Raw genomic sequence first — 27237 nt, forward strand, 5'->3', positions numbered from 1 at the left:
GGAATTTGATTCGCATGATACTGTTTAGGGTGATGAAATAAATGAATAAGTAGGGTCTTCAAATAAATAAAGAATTAAATAATATGTTATAAATGAAGGTGCTAATAAGTCTTCAAATTATAATACAAGTTGGGATGTGAGGACATAATATGCAAAAGCCGCCAAGTCCACATTGACAAAATTTTCAGAAATTGAGGAAAACGTGCCTCTGCTTTACAATTTTTTCTTATTGTGGGTGTATTGGACAAGAGATATGTAAGGGGTTTGGGAATAATATGAGCGAAGAAAAATAAACATATACCTATTGTTGTTGCTGTAAATGTGGATTTTATTTTGGACTTGGAGGGTTTTGGTTGGAACATGATAGTAATCAACAATTCACAAAATTATGTCATGTAGATTAATGTAGATGAATGAGGCGCTAAGTCTCTGCAATCAAGTATTTTGCGTTAACAATTTGCGTTTCAATAATAAAAAGCTTTTCTACAAGTGTAAATTCGAGAATAATGTTTTAATTGAATTAGTTATGGTTCACAAATAGATCTTGACAATCGAAAAACATTCACATTGTTTTAAACTCTCAGACCAGGCACACATTCACTCCCGTTTCCTTCACAGGCAGCCTCATCTTCGACTAATTCAGGTAGATTTTCATGGCAAGCATCGATGAGGTCCTTGTAGAACTTGAGGCTGTCCATTTCTTGCTATTCCATTCTATTGCTTTTTCAGTAGGGTGTCTATGAGCTTTTTTTTTCACTTGGACATCAAGTGGAAGAATATTTTTTCCTAATCTCTTTCCCTTCTTGAGAATACTTTTAGGGATACATAGATCAGTGCGGTAATGTACTTCACCCAGAACTGTAACTCCACTGCTTGTTTTTCTCAGTTTTATTACCTAGGTCTGACGTGGTATTCTTTTAACAGAACAATCTTCCATGTTATTAATATATTTCTTGGAAATATAAACAAATGTATGTGATCTTTATAAGAAATCGTCTCCGATTGGTTGAACTTCGTTTCACAGTAATGTAAACACGGATAGTCAGAGAGATAATGAATCAGAAAACACTTAACTTGTTGAATTGCTTCTCTACTTGATTGCAGCACTGTAGTTTCGTATCTATCTACTGCAAAAATGGTGTCTGTATATTCCTAGCTCAAGTAACCTACCGCCATTACCATGTAAACTACAGTGATGTACAGGTTAATCCATTTCCGACTGATGAAATGGCGTATGGATTTTAGTGCCGGGAGTGTCCGAGGACAAGTTCGGCTCGTCAGAGGCAGGTTTTCGATGTGACTCCCGTAGGCGGCTTGCGCGTCGTGATGAGGATGAAGACGACACATACACCCACCCCCGTGCCAACGAAATTAACTAATTATGGTTAAAATGCCCGACCCTGCCGGGAATCGAACTCGGGACCCTTGTGATCAAAGGCCAGCACGATAACCATTCATCCATGGAGCCGGACATTTCCGACTCATTAATATCGCATTAATTACGGTATAACATAAAATTCTTATTGCCTTCTTTAGTCCAGGACCGGGTGACCATGTTTGCGACTCTGGTAGCTTGATGGGGTGATTACAATTCAGGAGCTATCTGACGGTGAGATTGCAGCCCCGATCCAGCAAGCCAAAAATAATGGTCGAGAGGATTCGTCGTGCTGACCACATGACACCTCCTAATCGGCAGGCCTTCGGGTAGAGTTGACCGAGCACTTTCGGGGCTGTTGCTCCATGGCGTTTCGTTTGGTTTAGTCTCCCGACATTTATTATTTATCGTGAATCATCCTGTACACATATCTTACCAAATGTATTTTGGCCCTTTTATTTAATTAACGTTATGGAACTGGTTCACCTGTTTATTTTACTATTTAATACGCTCCGTTTCACAAGCAATACGCTTTCACAATTCCCACTTTTTCTTAAAACAAATTGCTATTTTTGCGTACAGCTGTTGACTTTAAAAATGCCATGATCCTCACAACGTACAACAATAAGAACGAAATTATCTTAAGAGCAGAGAAACTGAACTGCACTTGGTACTGAATGTTATGTGTTAGAACAGTGGGGAGGGAAGAGAAAATGCATAAGAAATTATACCTTACCTGATCTCAGAAGTGTTGTTGTCACGGTATGAGATTTTGTAAAACCCTGTTAAGTCGTCGGACAATTTCCCCGTGAATTCTATGAACAGGATATATCTTTTTCCAACCTGCAACGGTGTGTCGATTTTTAACGTGAGGAACTCGTAGGTTGTGTTCTCCTCATGGTTGATCACTGCAATCTGCTGCTCCCCTAGAAACCACGAAATGATATAGATAAAGTGGTAAAGATGTATGCAGCGTGGAAGGTAACTGAAGTACCAAATTATCACAAGAAATAGATCTAGGAGTGAGGATCACAATGTTGCATGTTTCAGGTCTTTAGCTTGAAGTCAGTGGTGTAAAGGGCTAATGGCTCGAATCGCAAGACGACGGGTTGTATAAACATCTAAGAACAAGTGTCAAAACACATGCTTAATGGTTATTTGTAATATATCTCGATGCCTTTAGCGGTAAATAATTAGAAGGTTATGATCTGAATCGTAGCAAAGATCATGTGGCAACGTAGCTACCATAAAGCGAACGGTATGCAGGGTTGACAGCCTCATTAGGAGGGGAGGGAGCTTGCATCCGGGAGATAGTAGGTTCGAATCCCACTATCGGCAGCCCTGAAAATGGTTTTCCGTGGTTTCCCATTTTCACACCAGGCAAATGCTGGGGCTGTACCTTAATTAAGGCCACGGCCGCTTCCTTCCAACTCCTAGGCCTTTCCTATCCCATCGTCGCCATAAGACCTATCTGTGTCGGTGCGACGTAAAGCCCCTAGCAGGAGGGGAGGAGTGACCAGTGACGTAGTATTTACAACCCGGATATAACTAGTGTGCAGCTAGTGAACACATACCGCTTAGCTGTGCCATAGTTCACATCGATGGAATATTTGGACATTATTTTAATTTACGGCGAAGTAGGACAGCTGTGAGATGTACGCTGACTGATTTCCAGAAAGAAGGACTCCATGTCGACGTACGACCTCTCATTCATCCTTGATCTGCATTTAGGGCTGCCGCCCGTGTGGCAGATTCCCTATCAGTTGATTACATAGTATTTTCTTAAATTATTTCAAAAGAGTTGGAAATTTATCAAACTTCTCCCTTCATTACAGTCCCTAATTCTTCTTCTTATAAACGAATATTTATTTGCCTCTACTTGTCCTCTTCAATTACGTCTTTTTCTTTATTTTATGATAGTCCCTACATTAATATCAATCAATCAATCAATCAATCAATCAATCAATCAATCAATCAATCAATCAATCAATCAATCAATCAATCAATCAATCAATCAATCAATCAATCAATCAATCAACCAAGTTTCACAGATCTGCATTCAGGGCTTAGCTCGGGAGGCAGATTTCCTATCGGTTGTTTCCAAACCAAACCAAAACAAAACAAACCCCATGGTACTACAGCCCTTGAAGGGTCTTGGCCTACCAAGCAACCGCTGCTCAGCCTGAAGGCCTGCAGATTACAAGGTGTCGTGCGGTCAGCACGACGAATCCTCTCGGCCGTTATTTTTGGCTTTCTAGACCGGGGCCGCTATCTCATCGTCAGATAGCTCCTCAATTCTAATCACGTAGGCTGAGTGGACCTCGAACCAGGCCTCAGGTCTAGGTAAAAATCCCTTACCTGGTCAGGAATCGAACCCGGGGCCTCCGGGTAAGAAGCAAGCACGCTACTCCTACACCACGGGGCCGGCTCTATCGGTTGTTTACCTACTGGTTTATTAAATTATTTCAAAGAAGTTAGAAATTTATCGAATATCTCCCTTGGTAAATTATTCCACTCGTTAATTCCTTTTCTTTTAAACGATTCTTTTTACAATTTGCTTTACGTCGCCCCGACACAGAAGGTCTTACGGCGACGACGGGGTAGGAGTAGGAAGGAAGCGGACGTGGCCTTAATTAAGGTACAGCCCTAACATTGGCCTGGCGTCGAAATAGGAAACCACGGAAAATCATTTTCAAAGCTGCCAACAGTGGGGTTCGAACTGTGCCACACCAAGGTTTCCTTGGGATGCACCATTCTATTATCGCATTCTTGACCATGTCAATGACAACCAGTCTGTACAATGTTCCCTAATGTGACGTAATATTCACTTCTCTTTGACAGATGGTGCTCTTTGACCATCTGAAATTGTCAGAGCATTTCTCTCTCTCGATTGATTATTTTGCTCTCTCTGGAAGAGGCAACAATGTCTGGTGTGGTAAGGACTGAGACGTTGGACCGCGGCGAATGTACGAATTTAAATGGTATTTCGTGTGGAATTACTGTCCGACAACTGGACTCTCTGCATTGAGTCTATATTGATTATTAGATAGAGCCTACGGGTTCTGCTTTTCAAAATATAAGGTATTTATTACACTTTGGAGTCTGTCATAGTTATTCTGATCTTGTGTTTTGATTTTCTGTTCTGCAGACTTTTATGTATTTCGTTCGACTGCGAGGTATATATATATTTGGTTTACGTTTCATTAATTTTGTGTGTTTTCGTTCTATACGTGAGAACGGAAAGAGATACCGGTCTGTGTAACTGGTGTGCATGCATGTGGGTTCGATTTGAGACCCTTGATTATTTTTCTCCGAATCTTCGGATATTATTTGGTTTGACGTTAATGCTGTACATTTCATATTCACCTTTGAGTTAGGGTGATATGAATTCTATATGGGGTGTGAATTGTGTGTGATGGTTATGATTGTGATTGGATGAGCCTGGGCTATTTTGCGGCGATCCAATGTCACAATCTGGGATTTTGTTCAAGCTCAGGGGCCTGCGATCTTGTCTGTCATGCTGTACGGGCGTGCTCGTATCGTGTCTTGACCCTGACAATATACTGGGTTCGCTTCGCTATGGTCTCTATGCTGTGCGTGTGGATTGTTTGTGAAGATTTGTGTTATTTTCCGTCTCTCGCGGGTACTAGTTTAGCTCCACAGTTACACCTTATTTACACTTGCTCTCGGCTTTAATTGCCTGATTAGTCGTTTATTTTAAGGATTTTTTTCCTTTCTGTTTATAAGCGTTATTGTTAGGAATCCTTGTTGATCTCTGTAACTATGGCAACTGTCATCCGCCTTGTATTTGTTTTGTGTTATCTACTGCTTTGCCTCTTTGTTTTGCTCTCTAGGGATGCAGTCTCTGTGGAGCCGATTATTGTGGCCCGCGACTTTTGAAATTATGATGGTGGCTCGAGTTTAATATTACCGTAGGTCCCTTTTTGCGTGATTGTTTTTTGATTGAGATGTGTTCTTTCACGCGAGTCCAACTCCTTATTACGGAGAAAGGAATGCTTTATGTTACTAACTAATTCTTTGTTCCGAGAAAGATTTGATTTGATTGCTAATGTATTTACCAAGCTTCGTAACGTTACTACACCAACCTTATTGATGTTTGTTAAAACGATATGTGGGGTCAGAAGGAAATATTATTATATAATATTCTCTGAGACTAATTATGTAAGTAATGTGTTCTCTGCATTCCCTGTTTCTTTTGTTCTTTATTCATTTGCATTTTATTTGTGTTAATAAACCTTTTCTTTCGATTCAATCTTTCACTGGGGGTTCATGTCTCTATTACTTCCTTCCTGTAATTTTAAGAGGCACGGGTTCAGTTCCAGGCTGTTTCTGGCCTGTTCCGACCGAGTCCTCGGAGCTGAGGTAAATGGGTGAGTATATATATGTATGTTTCATGTTTGTCCGTGCGTGTCCGGTGGAGAACCCATTATCTTAAGAATGCAAGCTGACAGCTACGAGACGCAGACCACGCAGCCACTCGCTAGGTTTATACACGAATATTTACCCCAGTTTCTCCTCTTAAATTCCAACTTTATTTTCATATTATGAATTTTCCTATTCCAAAAATTTCCATTCAAGCATATTCGTCTGCTAATAAATCATCCCACGCTATCTCTCTTCGAACAGTTCGGAAAGTACCGCTTTGTCGAGCAGAATTTGAACTAGGATATGCAACCTCTCACAGGAAGAGAAGATAATGAAATGAAGCTCTTGACCTAGAGAGGTCAGACTATGGGCATCGTCCCTTTCAGTGAGAGGTTCTCTATCCCAGTCCATAGTCTGATCTGTCTAGGTCAATAGCTTCACTCCATCTCCTTTATTTCTATAAGAGGTTGTCTAGCCTAGTCCACAATCTGATCTCTCTCCAGATCAACAGCTTCACTTCATTATCGTCTCTTCCTATGAGAGGTTGTGTATCCTAGTTCAAATTCTGACCTCTTTAGGCCAATAGCTTCACTACATTTCCATCTCTTCCAGTGAGGGATTGTCTATCCTAGTTCGATGTCGGACTTCTCTAGGTCAATAGCTTCACCTCATTCTCGTCTCTTCTAGTGAGAGGTTGTATTGTAGCATCTATACAGAGAATGTCTGACATCTGCAATTTTCACAACACGCATGTGTTGTCAGAGAAAAATCTCCATGCTATAAGAAGTTTTCACACCAGTTTCGGTTTTCCATTAATATTTGGGCAGGGATGGGAAACCTTATCATAGAACCTTTGGTGTTACCTCATAGACTGGCTGGCGTTTCGTATCTACAGATTCTAGAAGGCAATCTACCACTACTGCTAAAGGATATTCCATTCAATACCCGACACATGTGTTCCAACAAGATAGAGCATTTCTGCACAATGCAAAAGCAGTGCGCCGTCACCTGGACGCCACCTGTCCGCAGCAATGGATTAGACGTTTGGTCCTATCGGCTGGTCGGCAAGAATCCCCGACCTAAACCCCTTAGATTACTTGTTTTGGTGGTACATGAAATATAAGGCGTATAGTGGAGAAGTAGAAACCCTGCAAGATCTCCGGGAACGTGTCTTGAATGCTGCTCAGGACATCAGTCAAAACCACGAGGTACTGAGTCTAGTTCAAGAGATTTTTCTTCAAAGGTGCCGAGCATGTATCGCTGACATGGTGGACATTTCGTACACATGCTGTAAAAATGTGCAACATTTTCCACAACCAATCTGGTCGAGTTTGTTACTCTCTAAAAGGCACACAAATACTTTGCCGTTGCGTTCTCATTTTTTTCTATTGAAAAGGTAAACGACGCTTATAATTTTAAGTGACCTTTATTTTTGTGATCATAAGCCACGGGACCTCCATTTATATGTGGAATCCGACCCATAGGACGTGACATGCATTGGCCAGTGATCAAAAACGGACTGCCTTGGTGAGAAGCCAGCAACTATGCCGTGGGATTGTTTCTATTGCACACGATTTTACCCCGTTTTTCCTGCGGGGTCAAGGGTTCCAAGAGATTCGGCAGAGTTTTACGGCCGGATATCCCTCTTGACGCCAACAATTAGAGGAGAAATGCTGCGTGTTCTTGTAGTGGTGGTGGTGAGTGTTGTGTCTTGTTGAAGTGTTGAAGACGACAGAAACACCCAGAAAGCGAGCCATAGGAATGCACTTGTTAATGCAAAAATCCTTGGTGGGAACGGGAATCGATGGACGAAAGGCTAGTATGCTAGCCATTCAGCTATGCAGCCGGACAGTTGTGTTCATATTATGGTATTATTTATTAACGGACTGGCCAATCCGAGCAGCATGCTGCGATTGCCAGTGGATGGCTATTGTGACGAGTTTGCTGCAATCGGATGGTGAGTGGTTAGAATCCCACTGCCGGTCGTCTTGAAGATAGTGTTTCATGGTTCCCGACTTTTTCCTTCATAGTATAAATAAGGGGCAGGAATCATTGGAATAGGCCACGTTATGCTGAGCAGTTATCGAACGTTCATTAAGTTTGTAAAGTTTAAACCGTGAAATTACGCCGTGTACTGCAACGAAACTTGTCGTTCCTCTGGGGAGAGGATGTGTATGTTATTGTTTTCGTTGACAGCGAACGCTCGACCTTGAACATACAACAGAAGGCTGCAACAAGTTTAGAGACTTGTGCACGTAACCCGGCTGCCTCATCAGTAGCTACCGCCAAAGATATATTACTTGTGTTAATTTGGTCCATCTGTTACCTTCCATCCTGTATACTGTATGTTAAGTGTTCATTCAAGATAGGGGTCGATGACCTAGATGTTAGGCCCCTTTAAACAACAAGCATCATCATACACATTCAAGATATGAGTGAATTTTTGGATAGTTCATGAGTTGTTGAGCCTCGTCGTCCAGTTCATGTAATGAGCACAAATTCTTGTTTTCTCTGCCCAGTTCGTTAAAGTAACAACAATAGTAATTCCAATAATTCCAATACATTTCGTGACGTCTTCTTATGTAGAAAAAATTAATATTTTGTTTTATATAATTTTATAAGGTCCTATAATTACTAGTATATGTGTGTGGACAACATGGTTCTAACTTCGGAATCGATTGAACAGTTGCGAGCAGCTTTCGACAAACTACTTAAATGGTCTAAATTCAGTGGGATAAGAATGAGTAAATTTAAAACGGTCATGATAACTGATAGGAATACTACATTGAAGAACTCTGCATGCAGTTGCACCTGCCCTCTACTGAGCCTTATCAGCAATTATTGCACGAGATGCAAGGGAAACGGAAGGAAATATGGGACGATTTCTATGCGACCGCCGCAATGACGTCATTTGACTGAATGAGCTTAAAACTATAAACTGCGACATGTAGTGATCCCCACTTTGCGGTTCACGTCTTTCATCATAGAGTGTGTAAGGTGAAGAAGTTCCGCGTTCCGGATCTACAATATTTTGTGTGAACACTGTGGACAGGCATGTGGCAGATATCACATTCTGTAGGGAAACCGACGCGGTTTCTCTCTAAGAATGTTCTGTGAAAATTAATGATTCCATGCACATTGTGCGAAATTGTGTTATTATTATTATTATTATTATTATTATTATTATTATTATTATTATTATTATTATTATTATTATTATTATTGTTATTATTTGCCTTTGCTGGCAAGATGTAGTGTTTACAGTGCAGTCTTATCCTTGGCTTTGACAATATGAAAGTGACTGAGGTATGAGCGATGATAGTAATGCCATTCCTTATGCAGCCAGTCCCTGCTATGAATGGTGTGAAAATGTCGCTCATAGTGTCGATTAGTGCACGCATTTCAGTGGGCTTGACAGACTGATATGCAGTGGCAACTTCTGGCTCAGTGAGGAAAGCAACGGGAAAGGACCTCACTCCTCATTTCCCTAGTACGCGTCTTCAGTGACACCTAGGCTATGTATAACAGCAAATGGTGGACCTGTTGAGGATCCAACCAGCCTTCGGGCTGAATGCCCAACAACAAACAACAACATTAATATAAGGCGAAATGCTGGTAAAAATTCAGGGGGGTAATGAATGCGATACGGGCCCACCTGCCAAAATAAAATTTTGGACCCCCTCAAAGAAAACGTAAAAATACCAAATAACTAATATAAATTTAATTACAGCAGGTAGAAGTAAAGCAATATATTGTCAAGTTATATGAACAAAGAGATGATTCGTTATCTTAAGATTTAAAAATGTTTCATATGTTTTATTTCAATGCTTCCGTGATTTAACAGCGAAGCTGCTGAACTGCCAAACTAGCATCACTTAGATGTTCGTACTTAACTTTAATTGGTTTCATTTCTCAGTAACTATAGACGTTTCGGTTATAATCATTTATTCGGTTACAAAAAGAAAACAAAAAACAAAACAAAAACAAAATTGAAAAAATTAAATCAAAATCTGTTCAAATAAACTTTGAAAAATGTCAAACAGCACAACGGATAAGCCCCTACTTTATTACACTGACTGACAGAGCAAATGCAACACCAAGAAGGAGTGGTCAGAACTTTATACCAATTGCAGGGTAGACTGACGTCACTGAGGTATGCTCATGATGTGAAATGCGCCGCTGTGCTGCGCACGTAGCGAACGATAAATGGGACACGGCGTTGGCGAATGCCCACTTCGTACCGTGATTTCTCAGCCGACAGTCATTGTAGAACGTGTTGTCGTGTGCCACAGGACACGTGTATAGCTAAGAATGCCAGGCCACCGTCAACGGAGGCATTTCCAGCAGACAGACGACTTTACGAGGGGTATGGTGATCGGGCTGAGAAGGGCAGGTTGGTCGCTTCGTCAAATCGCAGCCGACACCCATAGGGATGTGTCCACGGTGCAGCGCCTGTGGCGAAGATGGTTGGCGCAGGGACATGTGGCACGTGCGAGGGGTCCAGGCGCAGCCCGAGTGACGTCAGCACGCGAGGATCGGCGCATCCGCCGCCAAGCGGTGGCAGCCCCGCACGCCACGTCAACCGCCATTCTTCAGCATGTGCAAGACACCCTGGCTGTTCCATTATCGACCAGAACAATTTCCCGTCGATTGGCTGAAGGAGGCCTGCACTCCCGGAGTCCGCTCAGAAGACTACCATTGACTCCACAGCATAGACGTGCACGCCTGGCATGGTACCGGGCTAGAGCGACTTGGATGAGGGAATGGCGGAACGTCGTGTTCTCCGATGAGTCACGCTTCTGTTCTGTCAGTGATAGTCACCGCAGACGAGTGTGGCATCGGCGTGGAGAAAGGTCAAATCCGGCAGTAACTGTGAAGCGCCCTACCGCTAGACAACGCGGCATCATGGTTTGGGGCGCTATTGCGTATGATTCCACGTCACCTCTAGTGCGTATTCAAGGCACGTTAAATGCCCACCGCTACGTGCAGCATGTGCTGCGGCCGGTGGCACTCCCGTACCTTCAGGGGCTGCCCAATGCTCTGTTTCAGCAGGATAACGCCCGCCCACACACTGCTCGCATCTCCCAACAGGCTCTACGAGGTGTACAGATGCTTCCGTGGCCAGCGTACTCTCCGGATCTCTCACCAATCGAACACGTGTGGGATCTCATTGGACGCCGTTTGCAAACTCTGCCCCAGCCTCGTACGGACGACCAACTGTGGCAAATGGTTGACAGAGAATGGAGAACCATCCCTCAGGATACCATCCACACTCTTATTGACTCTGTACCTCGACGTGTTTCTGCGTGCATCGCCGCTCGCGGTGGTCCTACATCCTACTGAGTCGATGCCGTGCGCATTGTGTAACCTGCATATCGGTTTGAAATAAACATCAATTATTCGTCCGTGCCGTCTCTGTTTTTTCCCCAACTTTCATCCCTTTCGAACCACTCCTTCTTGGTGTTGCATTTGCTCTGTCAGTCAGTGTATATACTTAGTGCAGAGAGAGCTCGTTCCAAACTCGTTGGCTGTTTGCCATTACAACTTCTTGTTGGCATTCTACACTCATGTTCATAAAAACCAGAACGCCATGAAGGAATAGAGATAGGAAGTTCATATTCACAACACATGCGCATGAGTATGTTCTGAAGAAATGATTAGCATCTGAAACATGTCGGTCCTCAGGTTCAAGAACCACATCGATATCTCGGCGCACCACCACCGACTGGTAAAATGTGCCTGCGGATCTCGTTGTCGCTATAAAGCGAAGGTAATGGATGAGTGTGACTTGAGCAGACGTGCATGACGCCTCGCAGACGTATGCGAAGACCGTACCGTCATATGAATGAGTTTGAAAGAGGGAGCATTATTGGCAAGAGAGAACCTGATGCATCCATCCGGGAAATTAATGCTCGTGAGAGACGAAGTGTGTCAGCAGTGCAACGGGTGTGTACAGAATGGTTCTCAGAAGGCCGTAGAACATGACGAGATGGGTCTGGTCGCACCATCCAGACCACTCCCCGAAAAGATGGACACCTCAACCAAACGGCATTGCGGGACAGATCTGCGTCCTCCTCGGCTCTGGCACAACAGTAGAACAGTGTAACACATCTTACACTGTCAGGAGTGACAGTCCGTAGCCGTTTATTACGGACTGGGTTACCGGGGCGTCGTCCACTTCTCCGCCTACCTTTGCCTAATGTGCATAAACATGCTAGACTGCAGTGGTGTATGGAACGACATCACTGGGGACAGGAATGGTAGCAGAACGTGTTTTTGGACGAATCCAGGTTCTGTTTGTTTGAAAATGGTGGCCGCATTTTGGTTCTCCGCAGACAGGAGGAGAGGCATCACATTGACTACATTCGCACAAGACATACAGCGCCAACTCAAGTCCTTATGGTGTGGGGTGCTATAGGGTACAACCACAAATCACAGTTGGTGCGTGTCCAGGGCACTGTGACCAATTGGACATGCGTGAATGACATCCTGCGACCCGTAACCGTACCCTTTCTGCACGATACCCTAGATGCCATATTTCAGCAGGACAATGCGCGACCACAAGTTGCTGCACGAACACGTGCCTTCTTGTTGTCACAGGATGTCAAACTGTTGCCCTGGCCCACCCGATCACCGGACTTGTCGACAATCGAAACTGTGTGGGATATAGTGAAAAGACGGGTGCGGCGCTGCGACTCAATGCCAACCACTAAAGATGAACTGTGGAACCAGGCGAATGCAGCATGGATGCCTATACCCCAGGACGCCATTCGCGCCTTACACGCGTCGATGCCATCACGCATGGAACAAGTTATCATTGCTCATGGAGGACCCAGTGCCTACTAGGCAACAGGACAGATCTAGAAAAGGCATTCGATAATGTTGGTTGAACCAAGTTATTTGAGATATTGAAGGTGATCGTGATCTGATACTCAGAAAGAAGAATTATTTGTCTGTAGTGATAAGAATGAAGACTATGAAAAAGAAGCAGCCCTCCAGAAAGTTGTGAGACAGTGTTGGAGTTTGAAAGGAAATCAAAGAGGAATTTGAAAAGGGAATCACAACTCAAGCAGGGGAAATTAAAACCCTGAAATTTGCCGATGATATTGTTATTTTATCTGAGTCTGCAGAAGTTATGGAGAAATTGCTGAATGGTATGGGCAGTGTCTAGGGGAAATGAAATGGCGTATGGCTTTTAGTGCCGGGAGTGTCCGAGGACAAGTTCGGCTCGCCAGGTGCAGGTCTTTCCATTTGACGCCGGCAGGCGACCTGCGCGTCGTGATGAGGATGAAATGATGATGAAGAAGACACATACACCCATCCCCCGTGCCAGCGAAATTAACCGATTATGGTTAAAATTCCCGACTCTGCCGGGAATCGAACCCGCGACCCCTGTGACCAAAGGCCAGCACGCTAACCATTTAGCCATGGAGCCGGACTGTCTAGGGGAAAGAGTACATGATCAGGGCCGGTGACAAGTGGGGATAGAGGGGGTATATGCCCAGGGGCCCCGGACCAAGAGTGTGAATTAAAAATAATCATTTAAAGATTAAATACAGTTAAAAGCCAATAAGAATACACATTTTTGTTATTTAAAAAGTGAAAATAATCCAAGTTAGAGCATCTACCAGTATGCAGCAGAGAAGTATGACGTTAGTGTTCTTGTTGTTACCAATTTTATACCAATCTTGTATTTTATTTTATGGGGTAATTGCGAAAGAAAATGCATTAACTTCGGAGCAAAGTGGCATAAAGATTACTCCACAAATGTACTACAATTCTTGCTTCGAATGATACATCGAAAATACGCCAACTTTGGATCAAGATTACACCAATTTTGAACCATTAATTTGTGGGGTAAATACGAATAAAATTGCCCAAATTTTGCACTAAAATGATACCAAGGTGATTTCACAAATGCACCCAAAACATTTGGTGTAACTATGGAGGAGTTGTGAAGCAAATTTGGTTTAACACTGGCGTTGACAAAGAAGAAGGCTGAAAGAAAAAGTTTGTTGTAGTTTAGGCGTGAACTTAGTGCAAAAATTGTCTGATTAATGTACTTCATTTTTGGTGTAACTATGGTGTTAAATGTCACTTCTCTTGCACCAACTTTGTTTGTGTAAAAATTGTGTCAAATAATGCGGAAAAAATATGTGGTGTAATTATGGAGCATTTTGGTGTATTTTTCATTGATATCAAATCGGTGCATCCATTGCTTTTGTACCAAATTAAAACCACATCTGCACCAATAAAAATTTTGCTCCAATTTTGCACCATTATTACACCAATTTTTGGTGCAAACTCCGCCGCCAGGGGAGTTCGCAAATATGGTCTAAATTAAGTGAAAAGGCGGGGGGGGGGCGGAGGGTGAGAAGGGGGTGATTTTAAGGGACCCGAACCCTTCAGTTTCCAGGGGCCAGAGAATCCAGTCACCGGGCCTGTACACGATGAAAATAAATACATCCAAAACAAAGGTAATAGAGTGTAGTCGAACGCAGTCAGGTGATGTAGGAAATATTTGATTAGGAAATGAAGCCTTGAAGGGAAGTAGATGAATATTGTTATTCGAATAGGAAAATAACTAACGATGGCAGAAGTGAGGAGGACATACAATGTAGACTAGCAGAACCAAGGAAGGCCTTTCTTAAGAAAAGAAATTTGTTCACTTCGAACATTGTTATAGGAATTAGAAATATGTTTTTGAAGAACTTTCTTTTGTAGCGTGACATTGTATGGAAGTGAAACAGGGTCGATAACTAGCTCAGAAAGAAAGAAAGAAAGAGAATAGGAGGTTTCGAATTGTGGTGTTACAGAGGAATGTTGAAGGTGAGACGGATATATCGAATCACGAATGAAGAGATACGAATTGGTGAGAGGAGATCAATTTGGCTAAATTTGACGAGAAGAAGAGAGAGAATGATATGATACATCTTAAGACATTCAGGACTTATTCAGTTGGTTTTCGAGGAAAGTGTAGGTGGTAAAAACGAAGAGGCAGACCAAGGTACGAATATTAAAACTAGATTAGAGCAGATGTAGGACATATCGGTTACGTAGAAATGAAATAGTTAGCGCAGGATAAGGTGACATGGAGAGCTGCAATAAACTGGTCTATGGTCTGATGACTCAAACAACAACAACAACAGCAACAACATGATAGGACCATTGGCGATGAATTATTTTTGCATTGTAATATATGGGAGAAGAGGAAAATATAATTTTATCATATACGTTAGCTGACTGACTCGAAGCTTATGTTACAGTCCTGCTATTTTCGCTGATGGGACGTTTTAAACGGCTCCCAAAATGTTTTAACAGTTCTACACAATACTTAGAATCTACAAACATTTTGTTTTACCTTTCGTTTACATCCTTTGAATCAAGAAAACACAAGAGGCACACGTTAACATTTTTAGAAAACCATGGCCGAAATATTGCACAAAGAATTGAATCCTTAGCTGGTAGTCAGAAATTTTGAGTTGGCTGCCATGAAACGCAATCCAACATATTTTCCAGGTACTTCATTTCCTGGTTGTCTGTTCCATTATACGGATGATGTATAGAGTAATAAATTACAAGATAACGAGGGGCTACGAAAGGACCTCTACATTATGAGATGGACAGCAGGCAATGGTTTGATGATAAATAGAGTTAAAAAGGTTGCGAGCTTTACTAACACGACACGTGGTCTGTTTTATGTAATGCGTTGATGAGGTGGAATTTTCTTAAGGAGATCACTGTAAGTACCTATAGGCCGTGGCCTTAAGTTAGGTACAATCCCAGCATTTGTCTGGAGAAGAAGTGGGAAACTACGGACCACCGGAGGCTGAATGGACCCCGTTCTAGTCCTCGTACCACTTTTCAATTTCGTAAAAGAGCCGGGAATCGATCTTGGGCCTTCCGAGTTGGCAGCTAATCACACTAAACACTACACCATTATTATTATTATTATTATTATTATTATTATTATTATTATTATTATTATTATTATTATTATTATTATTATTATTATTATTATTATTATTATTGTCTCAGTTGAACCACTGCAGTTATGTTTGTAGTATACAAGCTGAAATAATTACGTGAACACGTACCTGATCCCTCCTTGGAGCCATTTACAAGCACAAGAGCGGTGGAATTCTCTTTGATAACAAGATCCTTGCTGTGCAGTGTGAGACGGTCCGTCTCCTGCTTTGCTTCCAACTCGATCCACACCTAAACATAAAAGACTCTAGTGTAATTGAAAGTAGATTTTACTGGTTATTTATAAGTAGAAAGTTGCAAAATGCCAAATTATAAACAATAAGTTATTGATAAAAATATCTGAAAAACAATTTAATTAATTACTTTTGAGTATTGAATCAAATAAACAAAATACACCTTCGGATCGATCTTTAATAATATATTGTTGATTAAGTTAAAATTACCACTCTGATAAATAAGCAAGTATCCTAATTTTATGAAATGTACAATGTCTTGCAAATATTTCATATATTTGTTATTCACAAAACAGCAAATAATATTTTATAATTACCTTCCTTGGATAAATAGGGCAGCATGGCCTTGAAATCGTTCTTTTTTCTCGAGCGACAGAGAACGTGACAGAAAACGTATAGTGGAACTAACTTCTGACATTGCTGACAGTATGTCTTTTTTTACAAGTTGCTTTACGTCACGCCGACACAGTTACGTCTTATGCCGACGATGGGATAAGAAAGGGCTGGGAATAAGAAGGAAGGAAGGAAGGAAGGAAGGAAGAAGAAAGGCGTTAAGGTACAGCCTCAGCATTTGCCTGTTGTGAAAATGGGAAACCACGGAAAACCATCTCCAGTGCTGCCGTCAGGGGGTTCGAATCCACTACAGTATCTCCTGAATGTGAGCTCACAGATGCGCGTCCCTAACCGCACAGCCAACTCGCTTGGTGTCTTTTACGTGTTCCAGACCTTTATCTTACGGCCGATGTCAGTCTCGTGGTTTCCCATTTTCACACTGGGCAAATGTTTGGGTCACGGCCGCTTCCTTCCCACTCCTAGCTTTTTCCTGCCCCATTGTCACCATATGACCTATCTCTGTCCGTGCGAGGTAAAGTCAAGCTGAAAAGCTTTGGAAATATCCGGAGCTTTTGTATTGATAATATTATATGTCACAGTTTGATTATCAAACATTTTTTATTATTATCGAGTTCCTCCTTCTCCTACACCGAATGCAGACAATGTAAATAAATCAAAACGAATGATTGGCACATTGCACCTTTTATATATGTGAGTGCTTGGGGATTAAGTATCACTGCCATATTCTGGTGGTTTCAAGAATCCTCTATCATCTTTTCTGCACCCAGCCTCGGTGATACGAGCACGAGTATATAAGGATCCTTGGAACTGTGCAACTTCCAACAGAGAAATATAAGTATTTTTATTTTATAACTTTGTACTTCGTAATTTCAGCCCATTAACAAAGCATTAGCCGCTTACTGGTCACACCACATGTAATTGATTTTGTATTTATGGAGAGCTTAAATAACATCGTTACCTGCCATCATCAGAAGTGATTAATAATTATAGTACCAGATTGGTTATTGTCCTGTTATTATTATTGTAAATATAATGTATGTTTCTGACACGAAAAAATAAATAAATAAATAAGCAATAGATGAAAAGTAATCTGGATGAGATGTAGGGTGTTTTAAAAATTTTGCAGCTGCCTGTCTCGTAAGCAATACGTTTACAAGAAACAAATTTATGGCAAATATTTCTTCATTTGAGAGCGAAAACAATAATATTAGTTTCATGTTATTTAGTGAAAGTTTTTAATGTAGTTTTATGGTTATGTCTGTAAATAGAAATCCTAGTCTTAAACAAAGTAAGCAAATAAACTTTCGTCTGAAACATATTTTTATTAAACTAACCATTACTTAAAAAAATAAGTTTGAGAAACATTATGATACGCTAAAACTTTGAAGGAAATTTCATTTTTTGTGTTTACCCACATGCAAACGCAGTTTTAACATAGACGTTGTTTCTTTTGTATACACTTCATATAATAATGCCGTCTCCGTGGTGTAGGGGTAGCGTGCCTGCCTCTTACCCGGAGGCCCCGGGTTCGATTCCCGGCCAGGCCAGGGACTTTTACCTGGACCTGAGGGCTGGTTCGAGTCCACTCAGCCTACGTAATTAGAATTGAGGAGCTATCTGACGGTGAGATGGCGTACCCGGTCTAGAAAGCCAAGAATAACGACCGAGAGGATCCATCGTGCTGACCACACGACACCTCGTAATCTGCAGGCCTTCGGGCTGAGCAGCGGTCGCTTGGTAGGCCAAGGCCCTTCAAGGGCTGTAGTGCCATGGGGTTTGAGTTTTTGGTTTTGGTTCGGTTCATATAATAATACATGAAATAGAAATTGCTTTTACGAATAATAGCTGTTCATGTTATAAGAATGACAACAAGTGGTCGAAATGTTCTCCAATTCATTCCATAAAAATTAATGTATCTTCAAACGTCAGTCTAACATTCTGAGATACGTATTTAGGAATATTCCTGTAGGGTGTTGTTATGATAACAATGACATTTACAATAAGATACAAAAGTTGAAAACTAGAAAAGCGGCTGGAATTGATCAGATTTCTGGGGATATACTAAAGACAATGGGTTGGGATATAGTACCATATCTGAAGTACTTATTTGATTATTGTTTGGTCGGAGGAGCTATACCAGACGAATGGAGAGTTGCTATAATAGCCCCTGTGTATAAAGGAAATGGTGATAGAGATAAAGCTGAAAATTACAGGCCAGTAAGTTTGACATGCATTGTATGTAAGCTTTGGGAAGGCATTCTTTCTGATTATATTAGATATGTTTGTGAAATTAATAACTGGTTCGATAGAAGGCAATTCGGTTTTAGGAAAGGTTATTCCACTGAAATTCAACTTGTAGGATTCCAGCAAGATATAGCAGATGTTTTGGACTCTGGAGGTCAAATGGACTGTATCGCGATTGACCTGTCTAAAACATTTGATAGGGTCATGGGAGACTACTGGCAAAAATGAGTGCAATTGGACTAGACAAAAGAGTGACTAAATGGGTTGCTATATTTCTAGAAAATAGATCTCAGAGAATTAGAGTAGGTGAAGCTTTATCTGACCCTGTAATAATTAAGAGGGGAATTCCTCAAGGCAGTATTATCGGACCTTTATGTTTTCTTATATATATAAATGATATGAGTAAAGGAGTGGAATCGGAGGTAAGGCTTTTTGCGGATGATGTTATTCTCTATAGAGTGATAAATAAGTTACAAGATTGTGAGCAACTGCAACGTGACCTCGAAAATGTTGTGAGATGGACAGCAGGCAATGGTATGTTGATAAACGAGGTTAAAAGTCAGGTTGTGAGTTTCACAAATAGGAAAAGTCCTCTCAATCTTAATTACTGCGTTGATGGGGTGAAAGTTCCTTTTGAGGATCATTGTAGGTATCTAGGTGTTAATATAAGCAAAGATCTTGATTGGGGTAATCACATAAATGGGATTGTAAATAAAGGGTACAGATCTCTGCACATGGTTATGAGGGTGTTTAGGGGTTGTAGTAAGGATGTAAAGGAGAGTGCATATAAGTCTCTGGTAAGACCCCAACTAGAGTATTTTTCCTGTGTATGGGACCCTCACCAGGATTACCTGATTCAAGAACTGGAAAAAATCCAAAGAAAAGCAGCTCGATTTGTTCTGGGTGATTTCCGACAAAAGAGTAGCGTTACAAAAATGTTGCAATGTTTGGGTTGGGAAGAATTGAGAGAAAGAAGAAGAGCTGCTCGACTAAGTGGTATGTTCCGGGCTGTCAGCGGAGAGATGGCGTGGAATGACATTAGTAGACGAATTTGAATGGCGTTTATAAAAGTAGGAAAGATCACAATATGAAGATAAAGTTGGAATTCAAGAGGACAAACTGGGGCAAATATTCATTTATAGGAAGGGGAGTTAGGGATTGGAATAACTTACCAAGGGAGATGTTCAATAAATTTCCAATTTCTTTGAAATCATTTAAGAAAAGGCTAGGAAAGCAACAGATAGGGAATCTTCCACCTGGGCGACTGCCCTAAATGCAGATCAGTATTGATTGATTGATTGATTGATTGATTGATTGATTGATTGATTGATTGATTGATTGATTGATTGATCGATCTTCTTTCGGAGTTCATCAACTGTAGCAAGCTGTGTTCAAAAACGACTGGTTTTAGGTGCCCCATAAAAGGAAATTACAGGGGCTTAAATCAAGAGATTCGGCATTCCTCCTTCTCTCAATCCATCTATTCCGGAATGCATTACTGAGCCACTGTCGAGCATTCTGTGTATAATGTTATGGTGTTCCGTCATGACGGCATATAAGCGAGTTTTCATTTAAAGCAACGCTACTATTCTCATCTTCCTGATTCTAATTTTATTTCTTCGTTAATGAGCAAATATTGGTATGATGGCAAACGGGATGAAAAGTGAGGTTGTAAGTTTCACGAAGAGGAAAAATCCTCTCCGTTTGATTGGATGGAAGTACCTCACAGGAATCATTGTAAGTGCCTAGGTGTTAATGTAAGGAAACATCTTCATTGGGGTAATTATATTAAGGAGGTTATATATGAAGGTTACAGATATCTTCATATAGTTACAAGGGTATTTAAGGGTTGTAGTAAGGATGTAAAGGAGAGGAAGTATAAGTCTCTGGTAAGACCTCAATTACATTATGGTTTCAGTTTAGAGGGCCCACACAAGGATTACTTGATACGTTAACTGGATACTTATAAGCTTACGAAAACTGGAAAAGATCCAAAGGAAGGCAGCATAATCTCCGAAAAAAGAGTAATATTATAAAAATATGTCAAATCTTGCGATGGGGAGACTTCAGAGTAAGGAGAGGAGCTACTCAACTAAGTGGTATGTTCCAAGCCGTCAGTAGAGAGATGGCATGGAATTATATTAGTGGACAAATAAGTTTCAATGGAGCTTTAAAAGGTAGGAAAGACCATAATATTAAATTTGGAATTCAAGAGGACAAATTTAGAGCAACGTTAATTTATAGGAAGAGGATGTTAGGGATCGGAATAATCTATCAAGGGAAATGCTCGATAATTCCTGAGTTCTTTGAAATACATAATTTAAGAAAAGACTAGGCAAACTATTGATAGGATATCTGATACCTGGGTGACAAAGGTATTATCAATTGAGTACCTACAGTTACGCCTCTGTGGGGTTTTGGTTGGTGTGATTAGCTGCCAGCCCCGGAGGCTCGGGTTCAAATCACGGCTGTACCACGAAATTTGAAAAGTGGTACGAATATTGGAACGGGATCCACTCAGCCTCGGGAGATCAACTCAGTACAGAGGTTTGATTCCCACCTCACCCACTTCTTCTCCAGGCAAATGCCGGGATGATGCCTAATTGAAGGCCAACGCCGCATCCTTCTCTCTTCCTTGCCTATCCCTTCTGATCTTCCCATCCCTAATAAGGCCCCTGTTCAGCAAAGCCGGTGAAGCCACCTGGGAGCGGTACTAGTCCCCCTCCCTCGTTGTATCTCCGACCAAATGTCTCACGCTCCAGGACACGGCCCTTGAGGTTGTAGAGGAGGGATCCCTCGCTGAGTCTGGGGGAGAAACCAAACCTAGACTGTAAATGAAATGAAATGGCATATGGCTTTTAGTGCCGGGAATGTCCGAGGACATGTTCGGCTCGCCAGGTGCAGGTCTTTCCATTTGACTCCCGTAGGCGACCTGCGCGTCGTGATGAGGATTAAATGATGATGAAGACAACACATACAGTACACCCAGCCCCCGTGCCAGCGAAATTACCAATGATGGTTAAAATTCCCGATCATGCCGGGAATCGAACTCGGGACCCCTGTGACCAAAGGCCAGCACGCTAACCATTTAGCGATGGAGCAGGAAATCTGGACGGTAAACTGCCTAAATATATATTTTTAATTGAGTAGCTACAATGATGTTGATTTACGGAACCATTAAGTTAAAATATTCACTCATCAGAAAAGCAAATGTTTCTTAATAATACAGGCAATTTCTCTTAGTCCCTTCAACAAAATTCGACACTTGAGTCAAAATTATCTTTAGTCAATTTTTGATGCAGGCCGACTTCAAGTATATTTTATTTATCTATTTATTTATTTATTTACTTAATACGTTTACCCTCCAGGGACGGATCACACCTGTACGGCCTCAAGGGCAGTTTCCTGCAGCGTAAGACATTTGGTAGGGTATACAATTGGAGAGGAGAACCAGTACCTTCCCCAGGTGGCCTCATCTGCCATGCCTTGTGGAGGATGGGAATATTGGAAGGATAGGCAAGGAAGAGTGACTAAAGTGGCCGTGGCTTGAAGTTAGGTACCATACCATCATCTGCCTCAAGAAGAACTAAGAAACTACGGATATCTGAGGTGGGATTTCAAGTATGTAAGGATGAAAATTCTACACTTTGATAAATGTACGTATTGAACTCATCAAAATTCCAATGTAACAAAATGTTTTACGAAACGAAATTGTCAAATTAGAAGAAACGTAGCTTAGGATTTTAATTGAGTACCTCAGTGGAAAAATGGGAGATCCCAACTGACCATCTGACTGCTTTTTTTCCTTTTACTAGAAATGTACTGTACTGCTATCTAGGAGCAAGCTGAAAAACCTGATTCCGAAGTGTTAAATGTGGCGTTTAGTCGTAATCTTTATTGTTTTGTTCTGGACAACCGCTTGCCGCGCTTGTCCCAATGGAAGAGGGCGAAATCCCAGCCAATCGAGTCCGTTCAGATTGGCGAACGCTGTTGGCGTCGAGCAAAATAAAGTTGCTTACAAGTGAAAAATTATCAGGAAATCCCCAAGCATGGATAAACAAAACATATTTTATGTAATGGATCACACAAGCAAGCATCGGTATGCCTAAACAGCAGGCTGTCCTGGGACCTGAATATCCCCTAGCAAGAATATTGCAATAGGTACCAACTTCTGACTTACAAGTCCAACGCAGTTATTATGCTATTAACTACTATTCTTAAGCTGATGACAAAGGTAAACAAACGAAACTTAATTTCTGTGTTTAAGTTGCTTTTTTGTTTGTTTAACGCAAATAAATGAAATCTACGTCTTTCGAAGTATTGGCATATAGTAATGTTTTTCAACCTTAATAAATTTTTTATAAAATAACGGCTGGTTTCACACAAAATGTTTTAGACAATATTTGTTTGCTTTATTGCATAAAATAAAAATATGATTAACAAATAATCGGGGTTCATATTTAGAAAAATAATGAGTTGAGCTTGAAGTTACTTTGAACACCTTAACTAAATAACATGTAATTAATATCATTATCTTTCCCCCTCAAACAAAGAAGCATTTGCGATAAAATGTTTGCCTGAAAACGTGTTGTAGGTTCCCGTCATTTTTTTTAAAAAAAAGGATCAGATTAATCCCAAACTATTTTGATTAAATCTTAAAAGAGCTTTCAGTAGAGAACATTTTGAATAAATCACTTTCCAGTAGTGACAGGGGCTGCCTGGCCGAAGCGGTAAAGGCGTGCGTGGTTCGCCCGGAAGGACGTGGGTTCGAATCTCCGTCAGGAAGTCGTAAAATTTAAGAAACGAGATTTCCACTTCCGGAGGTGCATATGAGTACCAGGTTAATTCTTGGGGGCAAAGGCGTAGAGCTAACCACTCTACCCGATCAGTTGCCGAGGTTAACAATGGTGGAAGCCTTTACCTTCCACTCCTCCAAGGGCATTCATGGCCTGTACGGAGGTGACTTTGCTTTGCTTATGCTTTCAAGTCGTGACACTAATGAATGTAGATCTCCTAGAAGATTTTTCCAATGCATTAAATATTGTCCGCCTCTATGGTGTAGTGGTTAGTGCTATTAGCTGCTACCTCCACGAAATTTGAAAGGTGGTACAAGGGCTGGAACGGGGTTCACGCAGCCTCGGAAGGTCAACTGAGAAGAGGGGTTTCGATTCCCTCCTCAGGCATCCTCGAAGTGGTTTTCCGTGTTTTCCCACTTCTCCTGCCGGCAAATACCACGGCCACTTTCCTTCCTCTGCCATGCTTATCCCTTCCAATCGTCCCAACCCCTACAAGGCCCATGTTTAGCATAGCAGGTGAGGCCACCTGGGCGAGGTACTGGTCCTCCTTCCCAGTTTCATCCCCCGACCCAAAGTCTCACGCTCCAGGACACTGCCCATGAGGTGATAGAGGTAGGATCCCTCTTTGAGTCCGAGGGAAAAACCAACCCAGGAGGGTAAACAGATAAAGAAGGAAAGAAGAATTAAATATTACTTGGAGTGGTAATTTGTTATTCGACCAAAAATTACAAAATGCATGTTTTTACGATTACTTCATAACCCAGCTTGTCACATGCAAATTAAAAATCATAATCACTTAATCCTTAAATATCGGGTTTTGTTGCTATCTTGTGGACTTCACTTGTAATACAATAAGAGGGGCGCCAAGTACTCAAAATCTCTATAAATCTGGGCCTATTAGCATGGAGAAGAAGCAGGAGTTGGCCAAACTAAACTGGATATAAAATATTACCGGAGTTGCCTGAAAAAGTAAGTAGAAAGAATGGCTGGTTCATTAGGTGGACCATTGTCGACCCTCAGAGGTTATCTCTTTTCTACAGGTTTGTAAAGGAAATAACCTTGCGTGTGTGTCACAAGAAAATAATCCACTTATTCTGCGCTTCACTTTTACATTATACGTTATAGGTCTCACCTTCCCATGGAAACTGAAGTTACCCTCGAGAAAGGTGACGAGATCGAGACGATAGAAGATGGGGACCGCATGTCCAGGCAGCCTAAAGCTCGTCTGGTCAGCCTCCACCCAGATGAGCAGCACCAGCAAAAGTAGACTAATGGACCTGCTGAAGAAACACATCACAGTTTCAAACTCAACTTCATCACATTTCTTAAATAAACATACAGTTACTGCATACAAGTATTCACTATCCTCTAAGAGATTAACGATAGCCGGCCTGGGTAGCTCAGACGGTACTGTGAGCTCGCATCCGGGAGATAGTGGGTTCGAACCCCACTGTCGGCAGCCCTCTGATTTTCCGTGGTTTCCCATTTTGACACCAGGCAAATGCTGGGGCTGTACCTTAGCTAAGGCCACGGCCGCCTCCTTCCCATCCTATGCCTTTCCTGTCCCATCGTCGCCATAAGACCTATTTGTGTCGGTGCGACGTAAAGCAACTAGCAATAAAAATAAAAAAGCTCAGACGGTAGAACGTTGGCCTTCCGAATGCAAGTTGGCGGGTTCGATTCCGGCTCAGAACGATGTTATTTGAAGATGTAGAAATACGCCAGTCACGTGTCAGTCGATTTAACTACAGGCGCGAAAAGTATTTCTTCGGCGTAAAAATTCCGGCACCTCAGTGCCTCCGAAAGCCTAAAACTTCATGGGACATTAAAACCAGTAACAATAATAAAGTGTTAGTCGATGATAATAATGGCTTTCGCAGATGATCTAGTAACGTTATCCAACAATAGGCAAGAAGCTATTTACCTCCCTGGAATAAACTTCATGCAATTATATCTAAAACTGGACTTCGTATCTCAGATGAGAAAACCGGATACATGGAAGGATCTCCTCGATTCTTGAAGGAATCCACAATTCTAGCCTTTCAGGCAAGAAACTCAGTGTTGAAAACATCCTAGGGATATGAGTAACGATTTTACGGCAAATAAAATATAATAAAGTTTGAAAATATGTATTTCTTCTTCTTCTATGGTGCCAACGGCCATAGCCGTGTTGACACACCGGATCCCGTGAGATCTCCGCAGTTAAGCAACATTGGGCGTGGTCAAGATTTGGATGGGTTGCCACGCGCTGTTGATGGGGGTAAGGGAATGCAGGAGCGGAAAGGAACTGGCCACCCTACGTGTGTAAACTTCGGCTCAGGCACACCTCTGCGGAGGTTCGAACCTGCCTTCAGGCAGAATACACCCCTACCTTACTTCTTCTACCGCTTTTCCCACACCTGTGGGGTCGCGGTTGCGAACTGTGTCGCACATTTGGATTTGGCCTTGATTTGCTGTCGGATGCCCTTTCTGACGTCAACCTTATATGGGAGGATGCAATCACTATTGCGTGTTTCTGTGGTGGTTTGTAGTGTAGTGTGTTATCTGAATATGATGAGGAAAGTGTTGGAACAAACATAGACACCCAGTCCTCCAGCCAGAAGAATTAATCAAACACGATTAAATTCCCCGACCTAGCCGGGAATCGAACTCAGACTCTTTGAACCGAAGGCCTGAACGCTGACCATTCAGCCAATGAATCGGACAAGAATATATTCTTTACTTATTCCTAAAAATAGCAATCCCTTTATTAATCATCGTTATCCGATCGATTAGATTAACACTTTGCCTTTTTCTACCACTACGAGTGCTAATGCGAGTCAATGCATTATTTCAATTAACCACCACTACGAGCGCTAATGTTAGTCAAGGCAAAGTTTCACTTAAGCCCTTATAATAACATTCGGTGTGGAGATTTTCCAAAAAATCAAAAATCAGCTGAGGGTATTGAAGCGAGGAACATATTACAGAAAGAATTATGTAAATAGGTTAATTTAGCTAGGATTTGAATCAAAAAAGAAAACGAGTAAATAAACAAGCGATTTTTATCAGTTTTTCCGGAACTGCATTTCGGCCGAAAGTGATTTCCGAAATTAATTGGAAATCCTTCCTGGCCCTTTAGCCCTTCAAATTTCGTCACAATTGAGGAATTTGCTTAATTGTACGTTTTTCGTAGTATGGGGACCCCTAGTTTGTGTGCTAAGAAATGTTCCCAAAATTAAAACAATCTCTGGTAACTCAGTTTGGAAAAAATCCCTGAGGTAAATAATTTCAGATACTTAGGGGAAATCATCCAGTCATCCGTAATGAATCGTGAATCAAAAAGAGAAATAATTTCCAAATTACAAAAAAGCCTATAGAATCATGTGGAACAGGTACAAAAAATCATTATCTCGGTAAAACATTATAACGCGGTATTTAAGCCTGAAACATTACTGTATACGCATTATAAACATTGATCATTGGAGGCAGATCACTAACTAACACTTTAGAAAAATTAGAAAAGGAAATTCTTAGGAAAATCTTTGACCCAGTATACATACATCTTATGGTAGGATGGATCTTATGGTAAGATGGCGGAGAGCTCAGTCATAAAGTGTGTGTCAAGGCTAACTCGTAAATCCGCAAGATAAACAGCAACTGAGTGTCATTCGTGAACTAATCTCCATAGTTTTCATAATCACCGTCCAATACTGACAAAAATCATGACGCTACGGGATCTAGTTCAAAAGGTATCGGCAATTGAAGATGTGATGGAGCATTTTCGCGCCCAACTCCAGGAGGCGACCAGCAGCGCCAACCGGGAGGAGAAACTACAGCGGTTGGAGGAGGAGTTCTGTGCGTTCAAGAGAAAGTGTCTGGT

General features: G+C 41.6%; 1 protein-coding gene across 1 annotated transcript in view; it reads right to left on the reverse strand.

The window, feature by feature from the left end:
* LOC136862082 (aminopeptidase N) overlaps window positions 1-27237 on the reverse strand; it is a 266710-nt gene that overhangs the window by 173388 nt on the left and 66085 nt on the right. Inside the window, exons 2-4 of the mRNA XM_067138861.2 lie at window positions 24508-24652; window positions 15859-15979; window positions 2112-2301 (exon numbers count right to left, since the gene is read on the reverse strand). Coding sequence (XP_066994962.2) covers window positions 2112-2301; window positions 15859-15979; window positions 24508-24652 — 456 coding nt within the window. The remainder of the gene's footprint in view (window positions 1-2111; window positions 2302-15858; window positions 15980-24507; window positions 24653-27237) is intronic.

This window comes from Anabrus simplex, chromosome 1 (assembly GCF_040414725.1).
Source record: "Anabrus simplex isolate iqAnaSimp1 chromosome 1, ASM4041472v1, whole genome shotgun sequence".
NCBI classification, from domain to species: Eukaryota; Metazoa; Arthropoda; class Insecta; order Orthoptera; family Tettigoniidae; genus Anabrus; species Anabrus simplex.